The sequence below is a fragment of the Capra hircus genome, chromosome 7 (assembly GCF_001704415.2).
Source record: "Capra hircus breed San Clemente chromosome 7, ASM170441v1, whole genome shotgun sequence".
NCBI lineage: Eukaryota > Metazoa > Chordata > Mammalia > Artiodactyla > Bovidae > Capra > Capra hircus.
The window spans coordinates 26,417,437-26,439,220 of record NC_030814.1 but is presented as its reverse complement, the minus strand read 5'-3'; the positions used below and the strand labels follow the sequence as shown (position 1 = coordinate 26,439,220).

General features: G+C 35.6%; 1 protein-coding gene across 2 annotated transcripts in view; it reads right to left on the bottom strand.

Moving 5' to 3' along the window:
* EDIL3 (EGF like repeats and discoidin domains 3) overlaps positions 1–21,784 on the bottom strand; it is a 478,798-nt gene that overhangs the window by 324,772 nt on the left and 132,242 nt on the right. For both annotated transcript variants that reach the window (XM_005683400.3, XM_005683401.3), the window contains exon 2: positions 19,155–19,283. In XM_005683400.3, coding sequence (XP_005683457.2) covers positions 19,155–19,283 — 129 coding nt within the window. The remainder of the gene's footprint in view (positions 1–19,154; positions 19,284–21,784) is intronic.

Genomic DNA, 21,784 nt, shown 5'->3' with positions numbered 1-21,784 from the left:
GCACAAGCAAGTATTTACTATGCTACAGTTATGACAAATATGACATTTATACCACTAATGAAATTTGAGAAGCCTTTTTAGTAAGATATCACTCGTTTTTCACTACTCGTAAAGAGGAATTCAGAAATTTTATGATGGCTTTGAAATGACAGGCTCCCAAAACACAGATCTACACATCTGGCTTAATTAAAATATCTTTGAAACTCAAAAGATGAAGGGAATAAAACAATGGAAGGTGTAACTTAGAAAAGAGCTGAGCTCTCTCTGGTGGATCTACCTGTTTCTGTTTGGTCAAGGGCAATTATTGTTTCATGTAGTTTGAACTCATCCCAAGGACACTAACTGGAAGAGATAAAGTACAGTCTCTGCTTGCCTATACAGAACTCGATTAATCTAATGTGCCACTGACTTACTCAGCAGTGAGTTAATGACTGCTATAGAGAATTTTTTCTTGCCTGTTAAAATAGAAGCTAAAATTAAATGTTTTCTCTTCAGACTCGTTAGGACCTTCTTTAAAAGAAAATGGCCAGTGTATCCACATTTAGGTGTTAATCAAATGACATTGACAATGTAATTTCCCTGTCTTCAAAACTTGGCTCCCTGGGCTGAATTTTTCGTTAATTGGGATGTCTTTAAGGAACTCAACGGAAAAAAAGTGGATAGGTCTAACTTTGAGACAATGAAAACGAATAAAGATACCGGTATTCAGGGGGAGCCCAAGCCCCATTCCTGTTATCTTTGAGGTAATTTTCAAGGTGTGAATGCACACTATTAATTTCTGCTTTTCCAAACCATCAAGAAACATTCTAGGAAACAGCCTGTTCAGATAACAGGATGTAAAGAACTTCACATAAATAAAAGTTTAAATCCAAACCCAAATTAAAGATCATTTAGTCTAACTTGCCAACAAAAATCTCAAAGTTGCTTCGAAACTTCTAGTGGCAGGGAACTCTAAACTCACAAAGAAACGTCACATCACTCTCCCAAAGATAGCCTCCGGAAAACAAAGGAATAATGGGTCTTTCTTTGACGTACCAGCCATTCAAATATTTGAAGACAAGTATATAATTCTCTTAACTGAGACAAACATCTCTACTTAATTTTATAATCATAACATACAACTTGGTCATCCTTTTTTGTTAACTATTTCTTGATAAATTAAAGTGTATCAAGGTCTTTCAAAATGTAGCAACAAAAAAGAAATCTTAGAGCAACAAGGATTGATGTCCGGGTGAGATCTAACTAGCACAAAATGCAATGGCATTATTACCTGACTTCTTTAGGCTACTGAAAGAATTCACTTCCATTCCCTCATTCCTCCTGGGCATCCCTAATAGGTCAGTTGGTAAAGAATTGAATGATTTTCACTTCACTTCCCTTCCCTCCTTCCTTCAGTCCCATCTTATAGACCAATAGCTAGAATGCTGGGGACAGCTAATCCTATCTCCTTCCCATTGGAGGGCAAGCTTGAGCAGAAAAAAGAGAAAGGAGAAAATCATGAGGTGACTGTCAAGAAAGAATAGACTGGCTTGCAGGCAATGCTAAAAGTACCTTATAAAAAGGAAAATCTGCAAAAGTTTAAAACCAGGCAAAGCCTTAAAGGTATTCTTCCAATCTTTCACTTTCTCTCCAGCAAAAATATCCAGCTTGCATATATTTCATATATAGCTGATGAAGTTCACAGAGAGGAAAAACAAACATTTTTGGCATTGAAACAGTTTCCTTAGTGACCGGGACTAGGTATTCACCTAGGTGGATATAAATATTTTGTGGTTTATCACGGGATTTTTCCACATGTCAACTGACATTTTTAGTCATAGAAGGGTCTCCTGAAAACTATTTTTGAAACTTTATGCTTGTTTCTTTCAGCAATTATTTCTGGTTAGAAATTCTAGGCTAGAAATTAGCACTGATTTCAGTCAATAAGCCACACTGAGCCTTTTCCAAATCAACTACCTATTACACTAAGTCTTATTGAAAACAATCACAACAGTTAATGAATCTGAAAAAAAGACTTATCTTGGAGGCAGAAAAAAAAATGTAATGGAGAAAACAGTACAATTTAATCCTAAAAAAAAAAAAAAACGAAGCCTGAGGTAGTACTTAAAAATTATCACAAGTTTTGTTAAGAGTTTTGTACTGTTTTGGTTTTGTGTTTGTATGCTTCAATTATATTAGGAAAAGAGATTACAGAATCATGTTCCTGGGATAATACTGTTGATAACGCTGAAATCTCTATTACAGAAATAGTTCAAGAGGATCGACTAAAAGCCCTGTACAGCACAGAGCCACACTACTATCCTGTCCGGCTCTTCATCATCTCCACAAACCCCGCATAGTCTAGAAAAGCGCTCCCGTTAATTCTTCCAGAAGGTTCCCAAGCTTCTTATCTTTGTGCTTTTTATCATCTGGAAGAGACTGCTAGGCTACAGAACAAGGAGTCACAAAGAGTCAGGCAGGACTTGGTGACTAAACAACAAACTTTGCTGAAAACGTGTCTACCAAATAATTTTACTCATGAAGTGCACTTTTATCCCATCCCATCTCAAAAGCCTTCTCACCCATCAAATTTGATCCTTGGGACTGGAATTAACCTTTCCTCCTTCTGATACCCACAGTATTTATTTTTTCTCCTCTTAGGATAATTATTTTCTGCATTGTGTAATGACTATTGATGTGTGTGTTGTAGTCTTTCCCAAATGTATCTCAAAGTCAAGCTCTTTATCTTGGGGGCATAGACAAAGAGAAGAGTATACCCTGGGGTGAGGAACAGCTTTCCAGAGATGCTCGGTAATAATCATTAAATGGAAGATTCTAGTTTTCTTTCTGCTCTGTGATTCTATCTTTATGCAAAGCCACAGAGAGCTTATTGTTGATGTATCACATCTAAGAACCTAATATTAATATGCTGTCATAAATTCTAACTTCATATTTATTATGCCTTTACAGGATTTCCATTTTGCAATCTTATAAAAAAACAAATTCATAAGTTATTTGCTGTAAGCATAAGGAAAGCTCTATTCCAGAAAGACCAATTCCTAATTATGCAAACATTATTTACATTACTCATAATTTTCAAATAATAAAACATAGGGTTCTCTTTTTTCCCATAATAAGTGAGGTGATTTGTCAAATTATACACTGAGGAAAAGAAAATTTTGAAAAATTAAAAGCTGACAGCTAAATTGCCCCCAGTTTGCATATTGAAGCACAAGCAGAAAAAATCCTGACATAAAAATAATAGGTCAGGATTTATTGGACATTTCAACAATATTATTAATGACTGAAATGATGGAAGAATATTCAAGAACTTCAAAATTTGATTTCTGCATATGTTTGAATTGTCTATAAGGTTTAATTATATTTATTTACTTATTTTTATAACTCCTACATAGCTTTTATTACAAATCAGGAATAATCCTAAGAACCTTATATAAATAAATCACTTAATTTGAACAAAATCTCTATGAAGTTGATACTTAGTTATTACCCAGATTTTACAGATAAGTAACAAAGGCATCAAGAGGTTAATCAACTTGGCCAAAGTAACAGAGACAGTAAATAGAAGAGTCAGAATTTGAATTCAGTCTGGCTGAGCTCTTGATCAAAATATCATGATACAGTTCTTTAAAGACTGTGTTTCTACAGAATTCCAAGAGCATGATCAGCATGAAAACACTGGAAATACAGGGTTTATTATTATTATTATTGCTATTGTATCTCTAGGTTCTCTCTGTGTTGCCTCTTGAGAAATCTTGTGCAGGTCAGGAAGCAACAGTTAGAACTGGACATGGAACAACAGACAGGTTCCAAAGAGGAAAAGGAGTACATCAAGGCTGTATTTTGTCACCCCGCTTATTTAACTTATATGCAGAGTATATCATGAGAAACGCTGGGCTGGATGAAGACTGCTGGGAGAAATATCAATAACCTCAGAGAAGCAGAACACCACCCTCATGGCAGAAAGTGAAGAAGAACTAAAAAGCCTCGTGATGAAAGTGAAAGAGGAGAGTGAAAAAGTTGACTTAAAGCTCAACATTCAGAAAACTAAGATCATGGCATCCAGTCCCATCACTTCATGGCAAATAGATGGGAGAAACAGTGGAAACAGTGGCAGACTTTATTTTGGGGGGCTCCAAAATCACTGCAGATGGTGACTGCAGCCATGAAATTAAAAGACGCTTACTCCTTGAAAGGAAAGTTATGACCAAGCTAGACAGCATATTAAAAAGCAGAGACATTACTTTGCAAACAGTCCATCTAGTTAAGGCTATGGTTTTTCCAGTAATCACGTATGGATGTGAGAGTAGGACTATAAAGAAAGCTGAGCACCGAAGAATTGATTCTTTTGAACTGTGGTGTTGGAGAAGACTCTTGAGAGTCCCTTGGACAGCAAGGAGATCCAACCAGTCCATCCTAAAGGAGGTCAGTCCTGGGTTTTCATTGGAAGGACTGATGCTGAAGTTGAAACTCCAATACTTGGGCCACTTGATGCGAAGAGCTGACTCATTTGAAAAGACCCTGATGCTGGGAAAGATTGAAGGTGAGAGAACAAGGGGACGACAGAGGATGAGATGGTTGGATGGCATCACCAACTCAAGCGACATGAGTTTGAGTGAACTCCAGGAGTTGGTGATGGACAGGGAGGCCTGGCATGCTGCAGTCCATGGGGTCTCAAAGAGTTGGACACGACTGAGTGACTAAACTGAACTGATCCACCAGCATATGTGTAATAGGTACACTTTAATTTGGATACAAACACTGGACTGTGGAAACAGGCTGGAGCAAATTTTCAGGTTTATTACATACATTTGTCTTTGAACAGGAATCTATGACCTTGGTATAGTCATTCTGTTTATCTCAGAACCCCTTTCCCAATACTGAGATTGGTATTTCTTTAACTGTTTATTTCAATATTATTGCATGAATAATACATAGATTAGCCTTTTAATGGATAGAGTACTCTAAAAGCACTATTAAAAGGGAAAAGGGTGAAAGAAAAGAATGTCCTTGGCATTATGGTGATTGGCAAACTGCTTAAATGCCCAACTTCAACATTTAATACATGGCCTTATACCCAGAATGATTATGAGGCCAGCCTTACCACAGAAATTTTAAGTCAACAAACCACTGTGGTGATAATATAGCTCAACCTCCATAGCTGAATAATTAATGGAAGCTGACAAAGGTCTGAGCATGTTCTGTGATGAACCTTGATTTATGCCATTTATGCCATTCAGTCAATTCCATTGACTGAAATAGAGATGAGTTGACATAAACATAGGTCTTATTGAAAATATTTAGTAGCTAATGTGTTGATGAGTAGCAGTAATGAGTTCTATACTCAATTGCTGGCTATGATTTGGATGAAGCATTTGGGGATCTGATTTCTCAATTAAAATGTTACCAGGCAAAGACACTGTGGGGGTTTACCAATGTGCTATGCAAAGAAGGTGGTAATTCTTACTTAAAATTTGCTATATTTTAGAAGGATTAGTACTAAAGAAAACACCTTTATCTGTGCTTCTTTTCCTGAGAAACTAAAATTGTGTCCTCCCTACTTTATTTTACAAGCTTTGATAAAAATAAAGATAACAGTAAATACTGATTATTTTCTATTTCAAATCATAGTTGAGTGAATTTTATACGTTCTTAGGGAAAAATTAAATAAATCCTGAAAAAAATTAAATTAAATCCTGAAAAGGATTTGGCTCAATTCTCTCTCATAATATGACTCATTTAAAAATTATGTGTTGTTACTATACTTCAAGTATGGATTACAGAATTTGCTTTCACATAAATATTTGATATATGCTGAACAATAAATTTTCCATAAGCACAAGTTGTCTTGATACGTCACCCAGGTTTCCTACGGCTTCAGGAACTGTGGCCAAATAAGCCTTCCAACACAGTGATATCTACTTGAAGCTCCTCGAGAAACGATTCATGCCTTCTGTTTCACTGTAGTAACCATTATGCTTTACCCTAGCAATTCCTTGTAACAAAAAGTATGATTCTAGCACATAATAGGTGCCAATATCTGTTGATCAATCTAATTCACTAATATTAAGTACTACAGAGAATTCAAATAGCTTTAAAGAAATATCAACCTATCAAAATACAAATTTCAATGAATCTTTAATGCTTCTTCGCTTTCTCTTCATTGTACCTTCTATGTAATTAATGCTAAGTGGGAGCTTTCTTTTCATTCTATCTTCTATGCAATTAATGCTAAGTGGGAAGAGGACAGCAAATGTTCTGTCATGCATCTAACAGCCTTTCACTTTCCACTAGAAACATACCTATTTTTCCCCTACTTTGTACCTTTATCGAACCTTCTTAGGTTTTCCTTCCCTAGTCATTCTCAGTCTGTTCCATACTGTAGATGTTCTAGAGCCATTTTTAAGATTTCTTTGATAAAATGCCTCTCCTCCTCTCCTTGGCCTCTTATTTTTAGAGAATAGCCTTTTCCTAACAGTTTTTTTTTTAATCAGTCTAACTGAATTGGTAAAAAATTTCATTATTTTATATGAATATTTATAGTTTGCCCTTTTTAAGGATAAACTATTAAAACAAGGACTATAAAAAAAAGTCCTTTTAAAATGATCTATGGCCTTATTTAACTGTTTAAGTAAATAATAGAAGGGGATGTAGCCTTCATGTGTGTGTGTGTGTGTTAGTCACTCAGTTGTGTCCAACTCTTTGCAGCCCCATGGACAGCAGCTGCCAGGCCAGTCTGTCCGTGGAATTCTCCAGGCAAGAATACTGGAGTGGGTTGCCATTTCCTATCCCGGTAGCCTTCATATGGTATTTTTAAAATATATTTGATAGGAAAACAATCTCTTCTTTTAATAAGTATATTTTTCTCCTCCTATTATACCAATAACTTCAAATCCACATTATTATGATTTAGTAAATTTAAGCCTGTTAAGCCTTCTTTTCACCAAAAAACCCATCATGATAACTGTTTACCTTCCCTACATAATACTCTTGATAGTAAAGTTCTCAAATAACTATTACCCAACCATTTACTTTTAAGTAGTTAGTCTAAGGAGACAGTGGTGAACATACACACACACACACACACACAATTTGGTTAGAAGAATATTTACCAAAATGTCAACAGAAGAAATTTATATGGAACTTATATGTCCAAAAATAGGGGCTGGCTGAATAAAATGAAAGTAGATGATGGAATGTTAGCTGGATATTTTAATGTCAGGAAAGAATTTTTAATGAAATGGAAAGATATTAATATCATATCTGAAGTGAAAAGGAGTGGTCAGAGAATATGCTACATACAGTATAAGTTTTATGCACATGCATGTATACATATATAGACAATTTTATATAAAGATGTCAATTTAATTTGCTATGACTCTTTATATCACTGTAATACGGTGTTCTAGGTGACTCAGTGGTAAACAATCTGCCTACCAACGCAGGATACACAGGAGACGTGGATTCAGTCCCCAGTTTGGGAAGATCTCCTGGATTAGGAAATAGCAACCCACTCCAGCATTCTTGCTGGGAAATCCTATAGACAGAGGAGCCTGGTGGGCTACAATTCAAGGGGTCAGAAAAGGGTCAGACACTACTTAGTGACTAAACAACAAATCCCAAGATAAAAGCATTCACTTTTCTTCCTGTTAATGGCATTCAGCAACTCAACCTAAAGATAATTACATTCTCATTTTCTTGTTTCTATTGTAATTACAGGAAGAATATTTTGTTTATTTTTTAGCAAAATATCAATTTCCTTGAAATAACAGAATCTTAACACCTTGTCAAAGTTGGTTAATGGCAATATTAATTTTTAATGACTTGCTTTGTTTGGGATACCATGGGTTGATGAGCAGTTAATTTAATTGAAAGGAAACAAACAATAGCAACAATTGTTAAAATCAAGCAATGGATTGATGGTGAAAATCACTGAAGAAGATAAAAGCAAGTGACAATATGCTGGCATGTATGCTCACGCACTTAGTTGTGTCCAACTCTCTGCAACCCCATGGACTGTAAGCTGCCAGACCCCTGTCCATGGGATTTCCCAGGCAAGAACACTGAAGTGGGTGGCCACTTTCTCCTCCAGGACATGTTCCTGCCCCAGGGATTGAATCTGTATTTCCTGAGTCTCCCGTATTGGCAGGCAGATTCTTTACCACTGAGACACCTGTAATAGCAGTGGTAGGTCCAAGAAATGGAATAAAAGGTTTAAAAGATAGTTGGACATGCTCTAACGATTTTATAAGTCATTTGCAAGTTTTTCAATTAAATTGGAAGAGAATTTTTTTCCAGAGGTTAATGCTAAATTTGTAATTTAGCCTATTACTTAAAAATAGTAATTTTCATAAATATGGAGAATTGTACATATTGGTAGTGCCACAAATCCATTTGGAATCTGAATAAAAAGAAAAATTAATGTCAGTACAAATTTTCATGGTTCTAATTTCTTCAATGTATTTTCCTAAACAGAAAATAATCAAGCTTTGCCTTTTAAAGACTTTTGTACTTTTTCCTCCCTTATAAAAAATAGAGGACTGTTTTGATGAAAATTAGTGTTATAAATTTTTTGTATTCATAGTTTTTAACATGAAAATAAATATCCAGAGACATATCTACATGCTTACCAACTTTTTGCTGCAGTCCATGGGGTTGCAAAGAGTCAAGACACAACTGAGCTACTGAACTGAACTGAACCAACTTTTTGTACTGCTAATAAAAAAGTGAAAAGATCAAATGAAAAAACAGCAGACTAATAGTTCAAGGTAAACTGTAGAATTGGCTATAAGTTCTTTTTGCATTCTTGCTTTGCAGTGCTGTGCTGCGCTCAGTCACTCAGTCGAGTCCGACTCTTTGCCACCGCATGGACTGCAGCCTGCCAGGCTCCTCTGTCCATGGGATTCTCCAGGCAAGAATACTGGGGTGGGTTGCCATGCCCTCCTCCAGGGGATCCTCCCAACCCAGGGACTGAACCCAGGTTTCTTGCATTGCAGGTAGATTCTTTACCATCTGAGCCACCAGGGAAGACCTGCCTTAGAAAAGTGGAAAATCCTCCCAACAAAACTATGCTTGGTTAATGTGGTACAGGCTAAGATTCGGTAAGCACTTGTAACTGGGATTTGGTCTTTCTCACTGCTTTTGGGACCTTTCCATGACCGCTATGTAAGGGAGTGTGAGCTGTCAGAGACACGCCAACCCATCCAAGCCATCTTCTTCCAATAGGCAGTACTTGTTAACCAGGACACCACTTATACAACTCACAGAATTGTGAGATGAATTGTTATTGTTTAAACCCACTAAATTTGGGATTTGTTAAGCAGAAAAAGCTTAATAATACACACCTATCACTTCATTCAGGAGATATTTATTTTTAACTAATGGGAAGGGTATACTTAGGGGGAAAAAAAGAGACTGGTTTAAATGGTATATATCAAGGAAAAGAATTTATACACTGTCTTTTCTTAAAATTAAAAGCCTTACCACACAGTGACACTCATCTTTTGGCTGGGCAAGAGAGGATTTCTGTGTTTGATATTTTCTGAAGTTCTTTGATGTTATATTGATATATATGTTCTCTGAAGTTAGTATATAATTGGGTTTGGAATTGCAAGTTAACAAAATCTAATCATTATAATTAACAGTAAACACAAAACAATTTCAAAATTAATAAGCTGGTTTATATGCTATGTTATAAAAATTTATATGTGTTATATGTGTATATATAACAAAATTATTTTTCTATAATATATGCAAAATAAGTGGCAAAATATTTCCCTTAAATTATTAATTCTGTCATCTTAACTGCAAAATTCTGTCTGTATGAATACATACTTAATCATTTTTACTATCAAAAAATTAACTAAACATAACTCTGAAAATAAATCCCTTTGACTCTCACTGACTGAGAAATTTCTAAACTATCATGCATGGCTAGCAGCTTTTGAGAAAAGATTTTAGTGTATGCAGAAGAGCTCTCATTATGATAATTTCAAGAAATATGGGTTTAATCATGAATTATCCTTCCTTAATCCAAGAAGTAATCTTAAGGGGAAAAGCTGATAACTACTCATAATTTCATGTAATAAATGAATAATTTAACTGAAATTTACCAAATCTCTCTCTCATTTGGTAACCAAAGTTCAGAAATCTAAAAATAGCCTCATTCACCCAAGAGATCCACTTGAAGCTTGTTAATATTCTGATATTTCATTATCACTAACAAGAAGTCTTTTAGACAGAGTCAGTCAGTCTTTGCTACACTATTTGAAATTCTGACACTGATCACCCTCTAAAAGATAAATATGAATGTGGCTATGCAGGGAATAAGATGTGCCGTGGAAATTGGTAGTTTTTTCTTTTAAATTTTTATGAAATAATGTGTGTTTTGGAGGCAAATGTAACTAATTTATCATAATGAAATGCAAGCAAAAGGACAGATGAGCAGTGAAGGCCACAAATTTAAGAGATCTGAGGGCCACAAATTTAAAAGAACCTGAATTCATGTTCAAAATCGGATACCGACTACCAAAAGGAAATGAGTTTTGATGGAGTGCTACAGAAGAGCATAATACAAAAGACATAATAGGATAAAGCATCTTCATGTTTATTGTTTTTTTTCCTAAATGAGAAAATCTGATCAGAAGCCAGTAAAATGACAGAGAGAATAAAGAGGAAGAACAAGAAATGAAATGATATGCTAACTTTGTTACCCTGAACCGAACAGGGTAACTTTGTTACCCTGAACTCTCAGGAACACAGGTACTTTGAATTCTAAAAGTAATGATAGATTTTACATTACTATCAAATTCCAATGTTTACATCCTTTGTTTTCAGACTGATAGCTTTAATAGGTTAAATGTAAGCTAAATATTATTGACATATCTACATAGGTCATTCAATATAGTTTATTCTTAGTAAAATACAAGCTAAGGTTGTATATCATATTTCTGAATCATAAAGACATCACAGTTCATCTTAAAGGAAAACCCCCCTTTACCTAAATTTCTCTTTAGTTACTGTCCTCACTGTCCCATCCAGATGCAACAAGGGCATCAGCTCCTCTCTCTGTTCAAACATCAACCTCTCAATCTTTCCTAATGGTCTGACCAAAACATATATCTACTCTTATTCCAGCTCACACTTGTCTTTATTTTTTAATAGAGCTTACCATGGTAAGTGTAGCAGTTTACTGTCTAGTCCCCCTTTAAACTAGAATATTTGTGATATCTTTTTTTAACGGTTATATTCTCACTGCCTGGAAGAGACTCTGGCACAGAACATACGCTCAATAAATATTTGATGGACACATAATTGAATAAATTGATGGATGTTTAATATAGTCATTCTCTAAAATTAAGGACTACTTTTTAGAGTAGTTTCAGGTTCACAGAAAAACAGAGGAAGGTACAGAGATTTTCCATATAGTCTCCGACCCCACACATGCATAACACCCTCCTTTATCACCACTCCCCACCGAAGTGGTACATTTGCTGCAACTAATTAACTTACATTTACCCATCATAACAGTTCACGGGGTCGCAAAGAATTGGACACGACAGAGTGACTGAAATGAACTGAACTAAACCCATCATAATCATTCAAAGTCTATAGGTTACATTAGAGTTCACACTTGGTGTTGTATAGTACATGGGTTTGGACAAATGTATAATAACATGTGCCTAACGTATACTATAATATCATACAGATTATTTTTATAACCTAAAATCTTCCTTACTCTGTCTATTCATCCCTATCACCCTTCCCCAGCATCCACTGATCTAACTGTCTCCAGTTTTGGCTTTCCCAGAATGTCATATAATTGGATTCATACAGTATGTAGCCTTTCAGTCTGGTTCCTTTCACTCAGTCATATGCATTTAAGGATCCTCCATGTCTTTTCATTACTTTATAGCTCATTTTTTAAAGACCTGAATAATATTTCCATATTTTAAAACATATCTAGGAATACAGGGGAACTTCCTCAACTTGATGAAGAATATCTATAAGAAACTTACAATACCAGCATACTTAATGATGAAAACCTCAAAGCTTTCCCATTAAGATCAGAAATGCTTTTTAAAATATTTACCCATTTATCTATTCACCTACTGAAGGACATCTTGGTTGCTTCCAAGGTTTGGCAAATATGGATAAGGCTGCTATAAGTATCTGTGTGCAGGTTCGTGTGGACTTAAAGTTTTCAACTTCTTTTGGCAAATACCAAAGAACATGATAGCTGGATCATACGGTAAGAGTATATTTTGCTTTGTAAAAAAACTGCCAAACTATTTTCCAAAGTGTCTGTAACATTTTGCATTCTCATCAATAATGAATGAAAGTTTCTACTGCGTTATCTGCTTTCTAGCACGTGGTATTCCAGCATTCAGTATTGTCAGTGTTTCAGAGTTTGGTTATTCTGAGAGGTGTGCAGTGGTATCTCATTGTTTTAGCTTGCATTTCCTTGACAACACATGATGTGGAATATCTTTTCATATGTTTATCTGTTTTCTATATGTCTTCTTTCTTCCCAATCTTTGTACTTCCTTTACTTGTCGTACTGCATTAGATAGCACTTATAGTAGAATATTAGAACAGAGTGATGATACAGGTCATCCTTGCCTTGTTTCTGATCTTAGTGGGAAAGCTTTGAATTTCTCAGCATTAAGTATGACGGTAACTCATAGGGTTTTTTTTAATAAATATTCTTTATCAGGTTGAGGAAGTTGCCCTGTATTCCTGGCTACTTTACAAAAAAAAAAAAAATTCCTCTAAATCTTCTATGTGCCACAATTGATTCCAGCAAAATTGATCTTGGCAAGACCATAGTCTTGCCATAAGTCACATGTAATCAATGTAAATGTTTGCCTTGGTCAACTTCTCCACGGTATTTGGGCATAGCTGATCACTCATTCCTGTCTGCTCTTAACTTTGGCAGCAAAACCCTTTCCTGGTTTATCTTCTGTCTCCCTAACCACTCTTTCTCAGGCTTCTTTATAGATTTTACTTTCTCTTCCTATTGCTTAATTCTTGGTCCTCTCATTTCACAAGTTGTTCTACTTCTGGACAGACTCATACACTCCCTGAGCTTAAATAACTATCTGGATAATTATGACTTCCAAACCTGTTCCTGCTGTCTTTACTACTATCTAGCAGATTCCTCCAATTCAGTAAATGAAATATTCGTTTTCTGCCTTCCAATCCCTTGTATCCTCAACATTCACTGTCTCAGTAAATGGCACCAAGTTGCTCAGGCATCAGACATTTGAGCTGTTTCTTCTTTTTCCTCCCTTTATGCAAACTCCTTTTATTCAATAACCCCATAAGTCATGAATAATATATTGTATCCTTTAAATACTTTAATTGAATACTTCAAATACTTTAATACTTACTGACTCTCTCCTTTTCATCCTGTTCCTGACCCAGGATAAGATCATCAAGTCTGACCTGATTTCTGCTGTAGCCTACAAACTGTCTCCTAACTTAACTCTGCTATGATTTTTTTTTCCCCATATTGCAATAGCAGTGGTCTTCTAAAAGCACAAATCCTCTCCATTACTCTTAAAACGAAGTTCAAATTCCTTAGAACATCACTCAATACTGCAGAACCTGCCACCATCACCATTGCCAGACTCATAGCTTTCGGCCTGGTGGATTAAAATTATTCTTTGGAAACATGTCAAAATACTATTTTTTTTTTCAGGTAGGCATGCATTCTCTGACACCAGCTTAAAAGAGGACACCTGCTTTATATTCTTATGGCTCCATCTAGTTCTCCAATCACAAAGTCCATCATATTTATTTATTTATTTATTTATTTATCTGATTTCCAAGCTAAACAGCAATTCCTGTAAATTTTGTTTACCAATGCATCTCTGCCATTAGGTAACTACTACTTAGTCAGTGCTTAGTAAATATTTGTTTAAAAATAAGTGAAAGCTAAAATTTTATTTTTCTGAAGTCAATCACATTGTCCCCCTTGATTACATTAATATACTATGTAATTGATTTGTAAAATTTATATTTGTTACTAATTCACCAAATTATTCTGAAAGCATAGAGTGGAGAATTATACCACAGAATTCAGATGCTTTAATAAGTCCCAAGATTTCCATATATGAATGCCAGAGTATTCACTAGCAATAGAAATTTTTCTATGAAGTAAATGTGTCAACGTTTGGCTCAAAACTCCACAGTGCCATCCAGGAATGTGAGTAGGTAATTGGGAAGTAATTTGGGGTTTGATCACATGGTGCTCTCTCTACGAGTCCCCTGGAGAGGGTGGCAGTGTCCAGTGAACATCTGTGCAAACACTGGGAAAACTGGCCGAAGTCTGCAAGGCAGAGGATGCTAACTAGGCTTTTTTCCCCTTTCCTTTGCTCATAGAGATGCTTTCCTATTGCCTTTTGTGGAGATCAGAAGTGAGCTTTCATAACTCTTAAGAGGCTGAGAACATCGTGTGTACGTGTGTCTGTATAAGGGATATGTGTGGGGGAGGGGCAGACAAAGAGACGGGAAATGACAGAGATAGAATAATGATATTGGAGTACACAGCTAGATCAAGAATTAAGTCCAAAGAAAAGCAATGCTGTCTAGTAAGTGAAGTTCACAAATCTGAATAAGTTAATTTCTCCAAACTGCCACAGGTAGTATAGAAATGTAAGTGATGTGAGGATTTGATGTGAGGATTGAATGCAAACAGGATAAAGTGTTTTGTGCTTATCTGACACTACATGCTTTGAGAGGCACGAATGAAAGCACAGAAATGGATGAGGCTCTCTTTGAAATAAGTAGCATCAAGAAATTAGGTTTGAGGTAAAATCAAAATGCAATTTTTATCAAAATGCAATTTTTATCTCTGAGAGTAGCATATGCTTGATCCCCCCATATACTGCAATAAAGTATATTTTTGATTGTAGAATAAAGAGTAATATAATGTTTAAACTTAGATCAAACCACATGTTTTTTAAGCTAATATAGATCAGATTATTTTCTATTCATTGCAAATTTAAGGCAATTTAGAACTTCATATAATCACAAAATATATATGGTTCAAAAGGCTAACAGAAGGCTTAAACACCTCCATCTTTGGGAGGATTAATGTGAAAGTGAAAATACAGCAGTGCTGACAGTTCAAATAATTTGTCTTTTAAGACAGCACAGCAGCTCAATTCCAGAAAAATAAATGACCCAATCAAAAAATGGGCCAAAGAACTAAATAGACACTTCTCCAAAGAAGACATACAGATGGCTAACAAACACATGAAAAGATGCTCAACATCACTCGTTATCAGAGAAATGCAAATCAAAACCACAATGAGGTACCCTTCCATGCCAGTCAGAATGGCTGCAACCCAAAAGTCTACAAGCAATAAATGCTGGAGAGGGTGTGGAGAAAAGGGAACCCTCTTACACTGTTGGTGGGAATGCAAACGAGTACAGCCACTATGGAGAACAGTATGGAGATTCCTTTAAAAACTGGAAATAGAACTGCCATATGACCCAGCAATCCCACTGCTGGGCAAATACACCAAGGAAACCAGAATTGAAAGAGACCTGTGTACCCCAATGTTCATCGCAGCACTGTTTATAATAGCCAGGACATGGAAGCAACCTAGATGTCCATCAGCAGATGAGTGGATAAGAAAGCCATGGTACATATACACAATGGAGTATTACTCAGCCATTAAAAAGAATACATGTGAATCAGTTCTAATGAGGTGGATGAAACTGGAGCCTATGATACAGAGTGAAGTAAGCCAGAAAGAAAAACACCAATACAGTATACTAACGCATATATATGGAATTTAGAAAGATGGTAATGATAACCCTGTATGCGAGACAGCAAAAGAGACACAGATGTATAGAACAGTCTTTTGGACTCTGTGGGAGAGGAAGAGGGTGGGATGATTTGGGAGAATGGCATTGAAACATGTATAATATCATATATGAAATGAATCGCCAGTCCAGGTTTGATACATGATACTGGATGCTTGGGGCTGATGCATTAGGATGACTCAGAGGGATGGTATGGGGAGGGAGTGAGGAAGGGGGTTCAGGATGAGGAACACGTGTATACCTGTGGCAGATTCATGCTGATGGCTGGCAAAGCCAATACAATATTTTAAAGTAATTGACCTCCAATTAAAATAAATAAATTTATATTAAAAAAATACCTAGAGCTTTTGAGGGCTTTTTTTTTTTTTTTTTGGATAAAATTCTAGTACAGTCTGTTCTTCTGCCTCAGCACTACCCAACAGCAGGGAAACAACAGCAATGGCCCCAAAATGTTCCAGTAGTAGGTTTTTTTAATTAAAAAAGCAAGGTGGTATTTAATGATCTAATGTTCATATATTTTGTACCAATTGTTGCTGTTTAGTTGCTCAGTCGTGTAAGCTCTTTGCAACTTCATGGGCTATAGCCCACCAGCCTCCACTGTGCTTTGGATTTTCCAGGAGAGAATACTGGAGTGGGTTGCCATTTCCTTCTCTGAGGGACCTTCACAATCCAGGGACCAAACCTGTGTCTCCTGCATTGGCAGGCGGATTCTTTACCTCTGAGCCACAAAGTAAACCCTAAATAATTACTTTTCAAGTCATGAAAAAAATAAGATAGGCTGGATATTAAAGATATTCTTATTAACTATTTTTACTCAATAAATACTTAGTATTTCCTGATTATATGCAAGAGTTAAGAAAGAGGTGGAAGAAATGTGGGGGCTTCCCAAATAGCACAGTGGTACAGAATCTGCCTGCAATGCAGGAGCTGCAAGAGACACGGGTCTGAATCCTGGGTTGGAAAGATCCCCTGGAATAGGAATGGCAACCCACTTCAGGCTTGTTGCTTGAAAATTCAATGGACAAACGAGCTTGGCAGGCTACCATCCCCAGGGTTGCAAAGAGCTGGACACGACTGAACGACTGAGTACATACACACACAGAAGAAATGTTAGGTGCTTTAGTAACAGAGAATACTGGATCTAAGTAAATTTTAATTATATACGCATTTGATTTTTCAAAGTCTCATTGAACTATGAGGAGTATGGCAGTATGTATAGTTTTTAAACTACTGTAGCCTATAGTATCATTCTGATAAAATGGCAAATGTTGTTTAAAAATATGGCCCAAAGTATTCAAGTATTTATTTCAAAATTCTATAAAGATACATATCCACCATAGTCAAAGCTCTGGTTGCTCAGTGTCATGTACAAATGTGAGAGTTGGACCGTAAAGAAGGCTGAGAACTGAAGAACTGATGTCTTCAAATTGTGGTGCTGGAGAAGACTCCTGAGAATTCCTTGCACAGCAAGGAGAGCAAACCAAGTAATACTAAAGGAAATCAACCTGGGATATTCATTGGAAGTACTGATGCTGAAACTGAAGCTTCAATACTTTGGCCACCTGATGCAATGAGCCAACTCATCGGAAAAGATCCTGATGCTAGGAAAGGTTGAGGGCAAAAGGAGAAGGGGGTGACAGAGGATGAGACAGTTGGATGACATCACTGACTCAATGGACATGAGTTTGAGCAAACTCCTATAGATACTGAAAGGCAGGGAAGCTTGGCATGTTGTCAATGCAACTGCAAAGAGTCAGACACGGTTTAGCAACTGAACAACTGGCTTCTGAATTATTAAAACACATTTGCCTCTTTGATTCCAGATTTGACTTTTGTAAAGTAGCAACCAAAACATTATATACTACAAATCTAAGCACTGCTGATTTGGGGTCAGTGGACTCAAAATATAACACTAAATTTTAATTCTATTCATATATTTTTGTTAGGAAAACTTATGACTCTAATTTTTCTCAGAGATATAGACTTTTGTAAGGAAAGATTCCTTATATTAAACCCTGAAACTCACTGTACATACTTGGAGACTTGTCAAAGTAGTTAAAAGTTGTATTCCTATAACACTGCATCAAATCCCCTAAACTAGCAGCAAGTTAATAAAAGATTTACAAGAGAATTGTCTTTGAAATGAATCAAATGAGTATAGTATCTGTTAGCAATAACGTAATTAACTTTTTCAAATATACTACATTCTTACCAATGTAACATAAAAAATGCAAGTGAGATACACTTGTACTTTAAAAAGTAAAGCACACTAAAATGTAAAAGGTAGTAGCCAAAAATGACTAGTTAGTGGTTTTATTTAATTATTCTTTCATTCATTCAACAGTTATTGGGTTCCTATTGCACATTAACTAGGTCAGATACATCACTGCATTAGATGCAATGATGAGTAACACACTGATCCCTTACTATAGACACAATTACTTCTCTTCTTCAAAACTATTTTTAAAATGCTATGAAAACTTCTGAGTTCCAAAGTTTATGCTGGTTGACTGAACTTTAATCCAATACATAATTTAGTTTTCCTGTATTGAACAGATACAATCTACTTTTTTCTTCTTAGTATTGACATGAAAAAGACAATTTTTTTTCAAACATAACCATGGTATTACTTTTAATCAGAGGAAAAAATATCTATATAAATTTACATAGTGTTAAATTATTTAAAGTACCATTACCTTCTCAATGGGGAATAATTTTGAAATTATGGAAGCTATCCTGAATCCATAATGATATATGCCAGTGAAGTACTTCACACATGAAAACATTTTGAAATGTGGTCACTGACTGATATTTATCAAGCATGTTTTTGAAATTTTGAAGAACAATCCAGCTGGAATAATTTTTCTTTCATCATATAGTCTTAGAAAAATAATGATTAAAACAGCTATAAAATATTGATGAATATTTTCAGGCATTAAAATAACTTCTATTTTATTTACAGTGACTATTTAACTTGACTAAATTGACTTGGAAATTACTTTCCAGTGAAAATAAAATTTAAATGTATATTAATATTACAAAGATAAGAAATTTATTATATTCAAGTAATACATGTAGTGCCTCTAAAGTATAATGTTAATCACTAAGTCATATTTTTAAATTATTTGTGAGCACTACAAACATAATTTAAATATTAAATAAAAATGTTACAGTTGAGAGACCAACAGAAGATTACACTAATTAGCAACACACAGCAATCTTATAGAGAGCACCCATAACACACTCATCTCCAAATATGTCAGTCATTCATGAAAACAACGATGACAGCTATTGAAATGCTTAAATCTTGCACTTACCAACCTCCACAACACTAGAACAGTTGGGGCCTGTGAAGCCATCTGGACACTTGCAGGAAAAGGAACCGTCAGATGATCCTGACAAGCAGATACCCCCATTTTCACAAGGATTGGGATCACAAATATCACCTGAGAAATAAAGAAACAGATATTGACTGTTTTTGCCTTAGGTACTAAACTGTATTATTTCATAGCCCCCACTCATCTTCCTTTGTAAAATCACAATACTTTATACAGATTTACAGATAAGGTAGGCAAGACCCATTTGAAACCATGTGCTTCTAAAATAAATGGTATGTAACAAAGTTTAAAATGAAATTTTTCAATTCAAACATTGCATACTAAACTGCATACTAAAAGCAAGTAATGTACTTTGGAGTTCTTTCATTATGTGTAAATGAAAGATTTTCTAATTTGTTAAAGATTAGCCAAAACGTCTGTAGTTGACTGGTCTGCTAATTACTCCTATAAATAACCTATCTATATCCGCACATTTTGCTTGATAACTTTGCAAGTTCTCTCAGTAAAGGGGGTGTTTATTTCTTGATGTCCAGAGTCTGGGCTTATCCATGTGACTTGCTTTGGCCAGTAGGGTGTTAAGAGACTTAAAGTCAGTTGATATTTGATAAAACATTTGAATAATTCTGCTTCCTTTCTTGGAACTCTGCCACAGCCCTGAGAGTAAATTCAGCCTAGCCTGCTCAAGAGAACTGAGAGGAAACATGCAAGGAAAGAGAAATAACTTGTGCAGTAACCAAAACCAAAAACACGTGGCATGGCTTTAATACAGGGAGTCGATGGAATCTGGAAAAGTACTGAAAGAATGGCCACAGAAGGCTAGAAAAATGGGTTCTCTGTGCTATATAGAGATGCAGTTGGTAAGACTATCACCTGAGGAAACTTTGGTGAAAGAAAATGTACCTAATAAGCTACTGTAAATGAGTAAAGGCGTTTGTAAGCAGAATGTGAAAGTGTCACTTGATTCAGTAACTGTATTTTATAAGGTATGATAAGAAATATACATGCTAAATAAAGAACTGATGAGTTTGAAAGCAAAGGAATAGGGAGGCACCAGGACTTATGATAGAAAACAAAACAATTTCTCAACCCCAGCTTCTCAAACCAGTGGAAGATCAAATCCAGAGCTTTGTCAGAAAGACATGGCTTCAACATAAATATCAAATGAAGGCTGTAGCTACAAGACCTCTGTGAAAACTTTTCATGTAACTCAGGTGCAGCCTGAAAGAATCTCTCAGCTAAATAGAAAGAGATTCTAGAAATCTTAAGGGTATTATCCCTGAGCAGCCTGACAGATCCAAAGTAGTGCCGATTAGGTATGGAGTGATAAACAGGCTTCAGAGAGTCACGGTTGTGGCTTTAGAAAGAGCATGTGAATCAGATTCAGAAAAGCCCATACAACTTCTAAAGGAGCTTTATAGGTGAAGGTGCCATCTCCTGGAATAAAAAAGAATGAAGCTTTTCAAAATTAAAAAAAAAAAGCAGTAGGGCCCCAACTTCCTTACTACTTGGTATTTCGTAGGAACTTTATTCCCCTACAGAAGTTTTCTCATGAATCATTTCATCTATTTTCCAGACTAACTGCTCTAAAACTTTACAAAAAAGGAAAATGGAGGTTAAGATGTTTGTGAAATTTATACAGCAGGTCATTAGCTATACTAACATGATAGACTAAAATACTACATTGGCACTGGATAAGATATTAGAAAAAGAGTCCTGAAAGAAGTTAATGAATGAATGAAAGAATATGCTTTGGGATTACCATAGAATTTAGCATGGCTGAACCCTGGAGTATTTGATTGGCAATGACTGAGAAAGTATAAATATCTCAGATCAGGGGAGACTAAAAAGTGACATCACCAATTATCAGTTGAGGAGAGAACAAATGCTTTTAATATGTAATTTAAAGTTTAACATGGTCAGATATATTTTAAGAAGACTATTCTGGCAGCATTATCTATCAAGTACATTTGAAAGTGGAGGCTGATGAATGGTAAAGATATTTCAATAGATTATTTATCTATCTCTTTATATATCTAGCTAGTGAGTCATTCAACTATCCCTCCATTTGTCCATCCAACTATCTATTCTTTGAGTACCTATTTAATGATAGGCACCAAGTGGTAACATAAGAGACATATATAAAGACAGTCCTTATGATCAACAAGTACAGATCCCACTATAGGAGATGAAAAAACCAGAAACAATTATAGCACATGGTAATAAGAACTATGACTGTATACATGATCCAAATCATCAGAGCACAGGAGACTTCTAAATGCATGCAGTGCTATTCACTGATGCAGAAGAAAAGAAGGTACATGCTTAACATCCCAGGAAAAGAAAATAACACATATGAAGGACAAAGATCACTGCGCATCCCAGGAACTTCAAATAGGCCAGTATAATTAAAGCACAGAAGAGTATGATGAATAGAAAGAAATAAGTAGAAAGAAAGGTTAGCATGGTCATCTAGATAAAGGCCTTGTATGCTGTACCCCAGATTCTGAAGTTTTTATGTAGGCACTGAAAAATCATAAAAGGACTTTACATATTAGCAAGTATATGATCACATTGGTGTTATGGAATGTTGACTCAGGCAACAATTGTGT